Source organism: Emiliania huxleyi (assembly GCF_000372725.1).
Source record: "Emiliania huxleyi CCMP1516 chromosome Unknown EMIHUscaffold_150, whole genome shotgun sequence".
In the NCBI taxonomy this organism is placed as follows: domain Eukaryota; phylum Haptophyta; order Isochrysidales; family Noelaerhabdaceae; genus Emiliania; species Emiliania huxleyi.
In genome coordinates, this window is record NW_005201091.1 from 253765 (window position 1) to 267762 (window position 13998).

The window sequence follows — 13998 nt, forward strand, 5'->3', positions numbered from 1 at the left end:
GCGTGTGAGAGGGAAGGGAAGTCCGCTTGGATTCACTGCGAGATCGGCCGTCCGATCGTGTGTTTTTGATTGATCACAAAAGTACGAGACGACTCCTCCTCTTCATTTTCGCAGCGTCGCCAGTGCGCAGTGAAACCACCCCCTTTCCAACCGTCTCAGGGACGGACGCATTTGCCCCCTTTCAAAGGCGGTTTCGAAGTTGATGAGACCTCGCCCCCCCCTCTCCAATGAAAGGCGTAAAAAGAGGCGCGGAACAGGCCGGAACCGCCGCTTGCACGTGGGTCACACAATGGCAGCGCTCCAGACGCGCTCTGGTAGCTGCCAATGAAGCTGCAGCCCATCGCGCGCGCGCCGGACGGCCACTGCACCTCCACTGCATTGCCCTCCTGCACCGAGCGACGCGTCAAACCTTTGTTGCTGCCCATGACCGCCGGCGGCTCCGAGCTCGGGCGAGCGAGCCCTGGCTGAGCTGAGCCACTGCGGTCGCAATTGCAGCGCTGCGGTCGGTGCAGAGTGGCCGTGCGCGTACGGCGTCGTACGCGCACGGCCGCTCTGCCTCAGTGGCGTGCGGCTTGGGCCAACTGGAGGTCGCTCTCCGACCTCGCTCGCCGAGCTCACAATCCGGCGCGAGCCGCATCGAGTGGAAGTTCGACTTCAGCTGCCGCGAGTGGATGGACTGCCTTGTCGAGTGCAAGCAGTTGGGCTCCGCCGGGAGCATGTGGTGCAACATGTTCTCTGGGCGCCAGCAGACGCGAGCGCGCGAGCGCGTGTTGAAACGGACGCTCCATAGCAACACTCGAGATACACTCGAAGGGGTACACGTTTTCTTTTCGGGTTTCGTGGGTTATAGTGCACTTGGAAGCGACGAAACCGAAGACGGTTGGCCCCGGGGTGGTTTCACTGCGGAAGACTTCTTCTACACCAGTAAACCGAAACCCGTCGGCGTTAATAAAACTCCTCTGCGCTATCAGGGGCCGTTGTCCAGTCCGCGACTGACTACTAGAGACTCTCTGCTGGCCCGGCCCGCTCTTCACTTCTTTACCTACCTGCCCCATGGCCCTTCCCCCTTCTCTCCTCTCTTCTCCCCTCTCTCTCCGATCGGCGCATACAGCAGCGCGTCGAGCCAGTAAGGGAAGAAGGCCTTCGCGAGGTCAAATTCTTGTCGCTGCATCCGCTCCCACGTGTGCTCGAGGAAGTCAGTTGTCACGTTGGCCCAGTCCTCCACTTGCACGACCGGCATTCCCTATGCATCGTAAGAGCGTAAGAGAGGGCGTCGTGTGCGGTGCCTGAGCCGGTGTGTCGAGCCTCCCACAGCGGGGCGAGGCCCGGATCAGCGTCGACGAGCGGGATAGCGCCTATGCGCGCACTCACGGGCGGCGTGGTAGGCGGGAAGCAAGGGCGGCGCCTGCTCTGGATGGAAGTCGCGCCGGAGGCCAGCGCCTCCCACTCCCGGTGGTTGTTGTGACCCGTGCCCCACGGAGAGAAGACGAACTTGGAGTCGAGTATCTGCTCACTCGCCCTTTCCGCGCAGCGCGGCCCGCGCGGCTCGCAGTCGAACCTAAGTCCGTTTGAGCCACGGCTCTCCTTCACGGGTGGGGCCGAGACTATGCTGGCGGTCGGACACCCGTTCTTGCGCAGCGCCTCCATCTTTGTTGCGCGCCGCGCCGCAGGAGGTATCCGCCTTCCGTCGTAGCGGCCGTAGAGGGTCATGCAGCTGCACCACAGCAGCAGTGGCCGCTCGCGACGCTCCAAGCCCCTCCCAGACGCCTCGCCCGCCCGGAGCATGCGATCCGTCGTGTCGGTGTTGAAGACGCCGCGCGGGAACGGGTGCAGCTTTGGATGGCTCAGCCGCGGCGAGCTCACAAACCAGGCTGCGAGGCGGCTATCGTTGAGCCGCGCAGCGGCGCTCGGCTGAGGGAGGGGTGGGTCCCCGATTTGCACCAGCACGACGCTTTCCATCCCCCGGCTCTCGAGAGAAGGCAGGAAGCCCTTCGCGGTCGCATCGCCGTTGCCGTGCACGACGATGAGGTGCGAGGCTCCACACGTCCTCTCACCTCTGACTGCGGGCGGGCTCTCGAGCACCTGTGGCGGTGGCGAAGAAGTCAAGAGATCGTCCTCTGTCCTCACATGCACCCAAAATGTCCCGTCGAGCCAGTCACCTCCTTGTCGTAGACGGCACCCACCTCTGCAAACCTGAGATCTGAGTTGTGGCCGATCAGGACAGACTCAACGAGCGGGATGCCGTGCCGCAAAGTGTAGGAGCGGTTTAGCGCTGCGCTCCAATACCGCACGCGGACCTGGCACGCCCGCCCCGCCTCAAGCATGCAGCAACGGAAGCATGCGCCAATGCGGCTATAGGGAGTGCTCCATGCCGGGATGGAACTGCGCAGGCACCCAGTGCTCCATGCAGGTAGACAGCTGGCTCCGCTTGCTGGCGGTTCAACCCCGTGGCGAAGGCACTGCTCGACGAGGCTGGTGGGAGCTGGCCGCATCTGGTGTGCACTCAGACAGTCAGCCACGCGCGTCCACTCCAGAGGGGTTGTGTAGTTTCATCCCTCGGCATCATTCGGCTCGCCCCCCTTGTCCCCCTGTCACGCTCTGCGTGCGGCAGCTTGCGGCGACCCCGCGCTATCCGGCAGTGCACAACCTCTTGTGGGCTATTCGGCCGTTGTAGGCGCGGGCTCTTTCCTTTTGCTGGCACTGCTTGCGCGCGAGAGCGGCATGGAAACAGCGCGCGCACGAGCAATGCCCTTAGCGACGCCCTATACGGCAAGGGGGTTACAGTCCGAGGTTTGCGCCAAAAGAATTCGAAGTCCTCGCGAAAAGAAATCCACTGGGAGCAGTGTCCATGGCGTCGCCCTCCCGCAAGCGCCCCCGCAGCGAGGAGGAGGGCGAGCCCGTGGCGGTCGCTGCCGGCTTCGAGGCGCCCATCTTTGGCGCGCGCGCCGTCGGCCAGGTCACCACGCTCGTGCTCGAGGGCGAGGACGGACCTCTGGCGTCCCTCACCCTGCGCGGCGTCGCGAGCGATCACGCGGGCGCCTGGTACGTCGCGACTAAGGACTCGGTGCTGCACGTCTCGGCGGCCGGGCGCGTGCGCACCGTGGCAACCTGCGAAGGCGGCAGGTTCTCCCGCGTCGCCATCAGCCCGGACGGCAGCGCGCTGTTTGTGGCGGACGCCGGCAACGAGAAGATCCGGCGGGTGGAGGTTGCGTCGGGTGCTGTGATGACGCTCGCGGGTAGCGGCGAGGAAGGCGATGCAGACGGCGTGGGCGATGCGGCGCAGTTTTGTTCCCCAGTCGGTCTCGCCATCAGCCCGGACGGCAGCGCGCTGTTTGTGGCGGACAACGACAACCACAAGATCCGGCGGGTTGAGGTGGCGACGGGTGCTGTGACGACGCTCGCGGGTAGCGGCGAGGAAGGCGACGCTGATGGCGTGGGCGGCGCGGCGCAGTTCTGCAACCCAAACGGCCTCACAATCAGCCCGGACGGCAGCGCGCTGTTAGTGGCCGACTTCTGCAACAACAAGATCCGGCGGGTGGAGGTGGCGACGGGTGCTGTGACGACGCTCGCGGGTAGCGGCGAGGAAGGCGATGCAGACGGCGTCGGCGATGCGGCGCAGTTCAACGGACCACACGGCCTCGCAATCAGCCCGGACGGGAGCGCGCTGTTCGTGGCGGACTGCGAGAACAACAAGATCCGTCGGGTGGAGGTGGCGACGGGTGCTGTGACGACGCTCGCGGGTAGCGGCGAAGAAGGCGGCGCTGATGGCGTGGGCGGCGCGGCGCAGTTCGAATACCCAGTGGCCCTCGCCATCAGCGCCGACGGCACAACGCTTTTGGTCCGCATGGAGGGCTCGGCTCTCCGCCAGGTCTGCGTGGCGGCGCCTCCTCCGCCTCCCTCCTTCGCACCGCTTGTGGTTCCGCCCTCCACCTTCTCCGCCGACATGGCCAACACGTGGGGCGACGCCACCCTCCCCGAGGGCAAAGTCACCTTCCTGGTCGGCGACGACAAGGAGCGCGTGGAGCACGTGAGCAAGAACGTCCTCTGCGTTCGGTCCGTGTTCTTTCGGACGATGTTTGGCATCGGCATGAAGGAGCGCGACGCCGCCGAGGTCACGGTGCTCGAAACGGACCTCGCCAGCTTCACCGCCCTCGTCCGCTACCTCCTCACCGACCAGCTCGACCTCGGCGAGGGGGAGGGCGAGCAGGCGCGGCGCGCGCTCGTGCTGCGGCAGCTGGCGCATAAGTACCAGGTGCCGCGCCTCGAGCTGCTCTGCGCGCAGGCGCTGCAGGAGCGCGTCGCGCCGGCGAGCGCCGTGCCGCTGCTCGAGGCGGCGCACACGATGGGCGACGGGCGGCTCCTCGCGCAGTGCCGCCGCTTCGTGGCCGACCACGCCGCCGAGGTGCGCGCGAGCGGCGGCGTGGAGCAGCTGCGCGACCTCGGCGTGGCCAAGGGGCTGCTCGGCGACGCGCTCGACCAGGTGGCGGAGCTGCAGAAGGGGGCGCCCCTGCGCAGCCACTCGTAGTGCGCAGCCACCCGTGGTGCGGAGCGCGCGGCCACGTACACAGTGCATATTGGTTTCCTTCGTCGTTGCTCGTTGACGTCCGTGTGTGTGTTCCGCGAGTGCGTGTGCCCCGTCGTCCGTGCTAGGGACGCGTGTACCACTGACTCGTGACTGTCTCTGACCCTCGCGACTCCTCAGGCAAAGGTGGAGTCGCTGGTTGCCGCCTAACCGACTCCCCTTTTCATGTATATATTTCCCATTTCGTGCACAAAGGTGCAACCCATACTGCGACGCTGTCCAGTCCGAGCCTGACTGTGCTTCACCACCTTCCTAAGTAACTAAGCTTGATGCCGCGCTCCTTGCACACGGCCTTCAGCTCGTGCGGCTTGCGGTCCACGGCGAGCATCTGCACGCGAGGGGAGGCGTGATAGGCATTTGGCGGGAACTATCGCGAGTGGCGAGGGGGGCGTCTCGCGCCTTCAGGCTCGGGGCGGCCCCCTCCAAGAGGGCGGCGGCCAACGCCTTGCAGCCCTCATCCCCAATCTGGTTGCCGTCAAGACAGAGCTCCTCGAGCCGCGGCGCTGCCCCCTCCTTGCCGAGGGCGGCGGCCAGCGCCCTGCAGCCCTCGTCGCCAATCTTGTTGCGGGTGAGATCGAGCTCCTCGAGCCGCGGCGCTGCCCCCTCCTTGAGGGTGGCGACCAACGCCTTGCAGCCCTCGTCGCCAATCTCGTTCTCGCGGAGATAGAGCTTCTCGAGCCGCGGCGCTGCCCCCTCCTTGCAGAGGGCGGCGGCCAGCGCCTTGCAGCCCACGTTGCCAATCTTGTTGCAGGTGAGATCGAGCTCCTCGAGCAGCGGCGCTGCCCCCTCCTTGCCGATGGTGGCAGCCAGCGTCTTGCAGCCCTCGTCGTCAATCTCGTTGCTGCTGAGATTGAGCTGCTTGAGCAGCGGCGCTGCCCCCTCCTTGCCGAGGACTGCGCTGCTCGCCGGCCCTGTGCACGGCGAGCACAAATGCGGCTACAGTGGTGGCCGCGGCAGACGGGAGCGGTGCGGGGCAGAGCACCTAATGCAGCCTTCAGCTCAGCGCGGGAGATTGCGTCGTCAGAGTTTGAGTCGATAACATCAAAGAGCTGCCGTACGAGGAGTGCGATTGCTTCGGGCGGTGCACTCGGCGCAGCACTCGGCGGTGCATCACTCTTTCTTGCGTTCGCTGTCTTTCCGAACAATGATGTTGGCTCGCTCCACTCGGGTTCTGTCTCTGCGGACCAGAGCGATGAGCAGAATGGGGCGAAAGGAGAGGGCGGAGTCGGGGTCGGAGGTGTCCCGCGCTTGCTGGTTGTTTCGTCCTCTTCCCCTTTACGTTCTGGTTGCTCTGACGGGTTCGATGCGCAGCAGCCCATAGCCTCGACGTGGCGGTGGCGCCAGAGGTTCCTGATCGTAGCGGTGGGTCCAAGAGGCTCCTTGTTTCCGCTCGCCCCTCTTATGGCGGGGATGCGATCGTGGCGGACGGCCGCGCCCCGGGTGGCAAGTTCGGCTGGAAGAATATTTTTCTTGTAGAGAGAGAGCAAATTACGTGTGAGTGTTAGGTGTAGGTATATTGTTGGCAAATCAAGACACAGAGCTCACACAGAATCACAGCGGGAGGAAAGCGGCGAGTCGCAATTCCAGGGGTCGTTGTGGCGGGCCATGACACCCAGCATGGCACATTCCGCAGGGACGTTTTTCAGATTTCACCGAGCACAATCTGCCTTGCCAGGTGAGAAAGTTGCGCCTCAGTGGGGAGAAAGTCCAACGCCCGTCCACGCCAGGTCATAAGTTAAACATAAGCGATTGTACGAGTTATTCTATCTTCGCTGCGCCGAAGCAACTTTTACCAAGCCGTGCACGCGGAAGCACGAAAGGTTAGTCTGAAGGAGAAAGAAAGAAAGAGGGCAGGGTCCAACAGACCACCCAAGACTGCTTTCAGACGCTTACGCCAATTTCACCTCAAGTGGCGCAAATCGTGACCATCGCAATTCGCGGACCGAAGAGTCTCGAGCTTCAGCCGGCGGTCTTTGGATAAACCGGCACGGCATGGCGCTGTACGAGGAGGACGCGGGCGAGAGCGACTCCGCCGATGACGACGAACTTGGCAGCGCGCGGCCAGCCGCGTCGCACACATTCACATCCCACCTCTTTGCAACCACAGGTTCTGCGTACGCCGCTGGCTGCAGCGGTTGCAATGTCACGCCTTCGGGCCACGCCCATTATACCTCACCCGCTTTCGCTTCACGCCCGTCACCTCGCCCGCCCCGCGCACGCCCGCGCCTCCGTATGTGTCCTCACGCTCTGAGCAAGCCGCCGTGTGCGCGCAGATGCCCCCGCGCGCGGGTGCGCCTGCAAGCGTGAAACGCTCCCGCGCCAGTATGTTTCCCAGGCTGGCCAGATCGGACGAGTGGAGGGAGTCTAGGAGGGAGAGAGGGAGGGGTAGAGGATTGGTTGGTGAACAGTCTGTCGGTGTCTAGGTCTAGAGAGCAAGAGGGATAGAAGGAGGAAGGGAGGGGGGGGCGTTTCGTTCTAAATTGATGAGAGGACTAGCACTCACCGCCCGCACACTGCCGCCCATCCCTCCAAACGGGCTTCTTGGGTGCAAAGATATGCCACCGGCGTCAGCGCCCCTTGGTTTCTTTTTCAGACTGACCCCGGACGCGGACTGCTCGGATATCCACCTCGAGAAAGCGATCGGAGCCATGACATCCCTCAAGGGCCAGATCAAGCAGAGCCTCGAGTCTCTCAACAGCATGACCAACGCCGCTGAGTTCGACAAGGGCATCCCCGTCGAGCTGATCCAACGCTGCTCGGGCATCGTCTTCATGACGGAAGTCAAGGCGGGCTTCGTGTGGTCCGGGTCCGTCTCGGGTGGTATCCTCATCGCGAAGCTCCCAAACGGTGGCGGCTGGAGTGCGCCGTCGTCGCTCGGCAGCGGCGGGATGGGGTTCGGCTTCCAGGTCGGAGCGCAGAAGACGGACACCATCATTCTTCTGTTCGGCACCCTTGCCGTGAGCACCTTTGCCAGCGCGGGCCAGGTCAAGTTTGGCGGCGACCTCTCCGTCTCGGCCGGACCGGTCGGTCGGTCGCTCGCAGCAGACGCGAGGCTCGGCACGGGAGGCTTCACGGGCTGCCTGAGCTACTCGCAGTCGCAGGGGCTGTTTGGCGGCGTCTCACTGACGGGCGCGGTGCTCATCACGCGCTCAAAAGACAACGAGGAATTTTATAAGAGGCCGGTCACGTCCAAGCAGCTCATCTCGGGCGAGGTGCCGCAAGACTGTCACTGCTCCCCACCCACCCACGCGCACCAAGTGCACTTTGAATCCCAGTGATAGCCCACCCAAGCCCACCCATGCGTGTGAACTCACCTCACCAGGTGCCGCCACCAGCCGAGGCGGCCTCCCTCTACGCCGCGCTCGACGACCTGATCAAGCAAGCGCCGCCGCCGCCGCCGCCACCACCACCCGCGGGCCACGAGGGCGTGTTTCGCCCAACGCAGGCCAGCCCCGCGCCGGCTCAGCAGGAGGACGCGGCCGCGAAGATCCTGAAGCTCAAGGGCTTGCTCGACGCGGGCGCCATCTCGCAGGCCGAGTTTGACCAGAAGAAGCAGGAGTGGCTCGACAAGATGTAGATGCTGCGAGGATCAAGGCTGTAGTGCGATTGGGGTTCGTTCAGGGGAGAGGCGCGCGGGATCCAAGGGCACGCAGGGCGTTCCGAAAAATCACACGAAAGGGGAAGCGTATCCTCCCCTCTTTCCTTCAAAAGTTTGCTCCACCACACTACTCTCCTCACGGTGGAGAGTGGGGTGCTCGACTCACAAGGGGACCGCCACTCCCCACTCACTGCTGCGCGGCGGACACGCCCCCGGCCCCGCCAGAGAGGATGGTGACGTCGCTGCACGACGCCCACACTTGAGAGGTGGCCTCGCAGTCCCAGCGAAAGCCGAGGACGTACCTCCCCGGGCGCAGACTCACCTAAGGCAGCACCAGGCGCGATCGACTCAAGCCGAGGTGCAGCCGAGATGACCCCATTCCCCCCCCCTCCGGCTCGCCGGCAGCTTCAGCCTGTCGACGATCACCGGCAACACCCGGCCGATGCTCGCGTTGTCGCTCGTACCCCAGCACGTCGCGTCGCACCTGTTCACAGGCGTGGGGGCGTGAAGAGGAACTTCGCGACGTGTCGCTCAGCCCTCGTAGCAAGCCGCGTCGCGCCCGGCCGGAGGGGGGAACTGCGGCGCGTCGCAGCTGCCGCCGCGGCAGGCCGGGACCGGGTTTCGTCGCCACGCCCCTCCGGCAGGCACCGTCCCTTTGGACACGTCGGCCGCCGGCGCGCGGACCTCGCCGCCGCCGCCGAGGCGCAGCGTGGAAACGGCGTCGGCGAAGGGGAGGTGGTTGGCCTAAGGGGTGGAGGAGTCTCAAATGCCTGACATCCCTGTCTCCTCTCCTCTCCTTCTCCCTGCGGCTGGCCTGGAAACACTCTTCTGTCAGCGGCGCCGACGCGGGGCAGAGGCGGTACGCGTACCTACAGCCGAGATCTCGCCGAGATCGAGACGAGGTTGGGCGAGATCTCGCGCTATCTCCGGCAGCGCGAGCCCTCCCCCGTGGTTGGCTGCGATGCCCCACCCGACCTCCACCACACCCCCCGCCCGCCAGGAAGCGGGCGCCGAGCTGGCGAGCGGAGGCAGCAGCGAGCCGCGCGCGCCCCATGCGTGCCCTGGCGGCGGGTGGCCTCCGGGGGCAGAGTTGTCGCGTGGGGCGCCGCCGGCCACGCCGCAAGCGTCGAGGACGGGGGCGGCGCCGGGAGAGCGCCACGGGTGCGTCCTCGTCCAGTCGGTCGCCTATTGGTGGCCTTCTCGCTACTGCTGTCTTTCTTGGTTGAGGCGGCTCCCCGTCCAGTCGGCCGCCTACTTCCGGCGATTGTTCATCACCAGTGCTTCTTCCCTTTTGAGGCGCCTCCTTGCCGCGTCCAGCCGGCCGCCTCTCCAATCCCAAAGGTGCGGAAGCGGTCGGGGAGAGTCGGCGCGGTGGCGGTGGGGCAGTGGTCGACCTTCGCGTCGCCGGTGCAGCTTGCACATCCGGCAGCACAGCCTAGGCGACGCGATCTCGGCATCATCTCCCTCCCATCTCGGGTGGGCAGGACCTCGGCATCATCTCCCATCGCGGCGGAGGCACCTTCGCTGAACCACTGGCACGCCCACCCGCGGCAGCCGCCGGTCCAGTACGTGTCTCCCGTGACGGGCAGCTGCGTGCAGGCGCCTCGCCGCAGCTTGTAGGTCGTCACTGGCGGTCGGGAGCAGTTGGAGGAGGGCGGGAAGACTGTCAGCCACGCGTTCCGACCAGTCTCCACTGTCTCCACGCCCTCCACGTCATACACGCCCTCCACGCTCTGCCTGCTCTCCGCGTCAGGAGGCCGGGTGTCCGATGGCGGAATCTGCGTCTTGCCCGGCAGCAGGAGCGACGCCGCGGTGCAGTTGTCGTGAGGCGTGCAGTCCACCAGTCGGCCGGCGACCGCAGGAGGAGAGAGGCTGAAGAGGTAGGAAGGGCGCTCGGGCTGCGTGGTCGGATTGGGCACGCACTGGCCCGTGGGGTACACCTCCGTCTGGTACCCTCCTCCCTCGGGGCAGAGATGCTGGTTGTGGGTCGCCATCGCCACGCCGCTGTCCGCTGCGTAGAGACGTACGCCGTACGGTATCGAGCCGCGGGACGCCGGCTCAGCGTTGCGTGGGCGCGGGACAAATGTGGACCCGTGCGCCGCCACACGGCCAAGCGAGACAAGCAGTAGTAGAGTGCTGTGGAGCGAGGAGTCGGCCATCTCGCCAAAAAGAGAAATACAAGAAACTCTCTCACGTTACCACAACGCCTTTTCTTTTCCTCGCGATGTCCACCCCGCCGCGCCGCCGCTCGCGCCGCCTCGCCTCCGCCTCAGCCGCCGCTCCCTCTCCAAGCACGCCGCCGCCCACCCGCCTCCTCGACCTCCCCACGGACCTCCTCGTCCGCGCCCTCTCTCGCTGCGACCCCGCCGACATCGCTCGCGTCGCGGCCGTCTCGCTGCTCTTCCACGCCTCGCTTGCGCTGGAGGGCATCCGCTTGTGGGCGCGCGAGCGCGGCTTCGAGCTTCCGGCGCAACCCGAGGACGAGAGCTGCGCCGTGCGGTGGCTGTGCTTTATGGCGCTGCTGCGCGAGTCCAACCCGCCGGCGAGGGCGGCGGCAGGCACTCGGCACAGCGTCTTCATCGACGGCGAGGGGCGGCTCTCGTCGTGCGGCTGTGCGCCTCCTCAAGTCTCAGGCCTCCTTGGCCACGGCGAGGGCGTGACGCGGCTCAACACGCCGACCCGCCTCCCCTCCCCGCTGGGCGGCGAGCGCGCCGTGAGCGTGTCGGCTGGAGGATACCACAGCCTCGCCCTCACCGACGGCGCCGTTTGGAGCTGGGGCCAGGGAGGCTTGGGCGCGCTGGGCCACGGCGACCAGCAGAACCAACTGCTGCCCAAGGAGGTCGAGGCGTTGGCTGGCCAGCGCGTCGTTGCTGTGTCTGCTGGAGGCCACCACAGCCTCGCCGTCACCGCCGACGGCGCCGTCTGGAGCTGGGGCGATGGAGACTGCGGCAAGCTGGGCCACGGCGACGAGCAGCGCCAGCTGCTGCCGAAGACGGTCGAGTCCTTGGCTGGCCAGCGCGTCGTCGCTGTGTCGGCTGGGACCCTGCACAGCCTCGCCATCACCGCCGACGGCGCCGTCTGTAGCTGGGGCGATGGAGACTGCGGCAAGCTGGGCCACGGCGACCAGCAGAACCAACTGCTGCCGAAGAAGGTCGAGGCGTTGGCTGGCCAGCGCGTCATCGCTGTGTCGGCTGGGCAGTACCACAGCCTCGCCATCACCGCGGACGGTAGCGTCTGGAGCTGGGGCATGGGAGCCTCGGGCAGTCTGGGCCACGGCAACGCGCTGCGCCAACTGCTGCCCAAGAAGGTCGAGGCTTTTGCCGGCCAGCGCGCCGTCGCCGTGTCGGCAGGAGCAGTCCACAGCCTCGCCCTCGCCGCCGACGGCGCTGTCTGGAGCTGGGGCTATGGAGCCTATGGCAAGCTGGGCCACGGCGACCAGCACAACCAGCTGCTGCCCAAGAAGGTCGAGGCCTTTGCTACCCAGCGCATCATCGCCGTGTCGGCTGGAGGCTGCCAGAGCCTCGCCATCACCGCCGACGGCGCCTTCGTCTCGTGGGGCGAGGGCGGCGGCGGCTGCCTAGGCCACGGGGAGGACCTGTCGGACCAGCTGCTGCCAAAGAAGGTCGAGGCGTGGGCGCCGGGGCAGTGAGCAGGGAAGGCGGCGAGGAGCGCAGGAGCCGAGGTTACTGACGTTGCTGCTGTTACACCTAGCGGTCCACATCACGGGTAGCCCAAATGATGCTAAATCACTGTGATTTCTTGTTGGTTCTTTATGAAGAGTGTTGTGAGTCAGAGCTTTGTTGTAAAAATTCTTTTTAAAATTCTCCCCACCTTCTTGCCTCAGCCTGTCAGTCACGTCCCAGAGGTGCCAGGAGAGCCGCAGGCGCGCGCCGTCGACCTCCCACCCCCTCCGGAGCCCAAGTCGTTGCCCTCTCCCTGAACCCTGGCCCCTGGGAGCTGGGTGGGTGGAGGCCTTTGTATCGCGCGACGCAACGGAGACGCCAAACGTTTGAATTTCCCTCGCTTTGCAAAGAAAGAATTCTTAAAATACAAGCCTCTCTCACAGCACACTGGCACGACAAGGGCGCGGACTGGCGCGGACTGGCACACTCACCGGCTCACCGCCGGAGCCGCCTAAGCGACTCCGTTAAGAAAGAAGAAAGGCGTGCGACAGAACGCCTTGGCGCCGTGTCCCGCCGATACTGGAGCCTCTTCGACACCCGGCCCCCCCCATTGCAAGTCCCAAGAGGACGCACGCAAGAGAGAACGACGGCCTCTCACACGTCGCTCGTCGTCGGCGGACCTCTCGGCGCGCTCTCTGGCGCCCAGCGAGGCCGGCGGCTGCACGACTCTGCAGACACTGCACACCTCGCTGTGTGCGACCCCGGCCCCGGCGTCCTCGCGCCCCTCTCATGGGGATCCGCTCTCGCCATCTCCCCTCTGCCCGCGCGGCGGACGTCCTCAGCTCATCGAGGCTGCAAGCCTGCCCGAGAGCGTGAGCCGACCTCCCACAACCCAATCGGTCCGTCGAAAAGCCTCGCCGCCCGTGCCACCTCTCAGCAGAACAGGGCGCGCGAGAAGGTGTCGGCGCAGAGCTACTTGCGGCCGTGCGACGTGCGCGCCGCGAAGAGCTCGCCGCGCGACGCCTCTGGCGGCAGGTCAGCGCCGAGGCTCCTGATGAAGCCGCAGTACGCGTCGTGCGCGACGAGCAGCCACCTACTCTCGGATTGTGGGCGAGCATATCTAGCGTGCACCCCGGGCGTGGGAGGCGACCGAGGGGCTTCGTCACCGCGCGACGTCACTGCGGAAGCCGTCCAACTCCTCCCTCTCGTACTCCGAGGGAGGGCACTCGAGTCGCACGTTGAAAAAGAGCGTCATGCCGGTTTCGGGCTCGGTGGAAATGCTGATGCTGGCATAATCCTCCATGCCGGGAAACGCGACCAACGTCGCCTTCTCGCCGGCGGCGCGAAGGGCCGACTTCATGGAAGCCGCCTCCTCGCCGTCCCGCGGCTGCCGCTGCAGCGAGAGGCTGAGCTCAAGCTCGCACTGCGTGAAGGCGGCGGACTTGGCGGCGGCCAGCGCGGCAACGGCCGTCAAGACCGGCTTCGAGCGTTGGTCATCCGGGTGGCTCGCCTCCGCCACCTGGAGGACGCGGTCGACGCGGGCGATTTCCTGCTCCTCCTCCTCCTCCGCCGCCGCCGCCGCCGCCGCCTTCGCCTCAACCTCCGCCGCCTCCGCCTTGGCGTCCTCCTCGTCGCGAAGCCGCTGCAAGCGCCTCTTCTCGATCTCCGCTAGCTCTGCGGCGGCCGCGGTCCCCCCCCAGACAGTCGCGGCGGTGAGGGCCTTCGAGGTAGAGAGGAGGCTCGTCGCCGCCTTGCCGCCCTTGCCGCCCTTGCCGCCCTTGCCGCCCTTGCCGCCCTTGCCCTTGCGCCCCGCCTCGCTCGCCTTGAGCCACGCAGCAAGCTCGTCGTGGCCGTGTGCGCGCGCCACCTGCAACGCTGTCCGGCTCGAGGAAGACTTGAGGCGCGCGTCGGCACCGAGAAAAACGAGGGCTGAGGCGCACTCGAAGTGGCCTTTGCTTGCGGCGAAGTGCAACGCCGTCTCGCCCAAGCGCGTCGCCGTGACGTCCAGCTTAGCGCCATGCGCAGCCAGGTCGTGCACGATCTCGGGAGAGTCGCTGATCACCGCAAGGTGCAGAGGGGGAATGCGCGCCTTGAAGTTTGGGTCGGCGCCAGCGGAGAGAAGGAGCCGCACCGCGCCGGTTTGCCCCGCCATTGCAGCCATCCCCAGTGCGGAGAAAGGGTGTGTGCCCCCGCCG

General features: G+C 66.2%; 4 protein-coding genes across 4 annotated transcripts; 2 read left to right on the forward strand and 2 right to left on the reverse strand.

Moving 5' to 3' along the window:
• Nucleotides 1-282: 282 nt before the first annotated feature.
• Nucleotides 283-2324, reverse strand: EMIHUDRAFT_228801 (hypothetical protein; the record flags this gene model as incomplete). Its single annotated transcript, XM_005786515.1, has 6 exons — nt 283-497; nt 601-680; nt 1110-1243; nt 1372-1519; nt 1625-2082; nt 2160-2324. 6 exons carry the CDS (start codon nt 2322-2324, stop codon nt 283-285), a joined length of 1200 nt encoding a protein of 399 aa, XP_005786572.1.
• Nucleotides 2325-2848: 524 nt separating this feature from the next.
• Nucleotides 2849-4525, forward strand: EMIHUDRAFT_363571 (hypothetical protein; the record flags this gene model as incomplete). The annotated part of the gene is made up of 1 exon (XM_005786516.1): nt 2849-4525. One exon carries the CDS (start codon nt 2849-2851, stop codon nt 4523-4525), a length of 1677 nt encoding a protein of 558 aa, XP_005786573.1.
• Nucleotides 4526-4876: 351 nt separating this feature from the next.
• EMIHUDRAFT_228803 (hypothetical protein) lies at nt 4877-5901 on the reverse strand (the record flags this gene model as incomplete). The annotated part of the gene is made up of 3 exons (XM_005786517.1): nt 4877-5493; nt 5565-5654; nt 5862-5901. The coding sequence occupies 3 exons, from the start codon at nt 5899-5901 to the stop codon at nt 4877-4879; spliced, it is 747 nt and encodes a 248-aa protein (XP_005786574.1).
• A 1297-nt stretch (nt 5902-7198) lies between these two features.
• Nucleotides 7199-8285, forward strand: EMIHUDRAFT_441326 (hypothetical protein). Its single transcript, XM_005786518.1, has 2 exons — nt 7199-7794; nt 7905-8285. The coding sequence occupies exons 1-2, from the start codon at nt 7231-7233 to the stop codon at nt 8157-8159; spliced, it is 819 nt and encodes a 272-aa protein (XP_005786575.1). The 5' UTR covers nt 7199-7230; the 3' UTR covers nt 8160-8285.
• Nucleotides 8286-13998: the final 5713 nt, after the last annotated feature.

Coding starts and splice junctions, on each gene's coding strand:
- EMIHUDRAFT_441326 (XM_005786518.1), top strand. CDS start 7,231: ATGACATCCCTCAAGGGCCAGATCAAGCAGAGCCTCGAGTCTCTCAAC. Junction 7,795..7,904: donor AGCAGCTCATCTCGGGCGAG/GTGCCGCAAGAC, acceptor TCACCTCACCAG/GTGCCGCCACCAGCCGAGGC.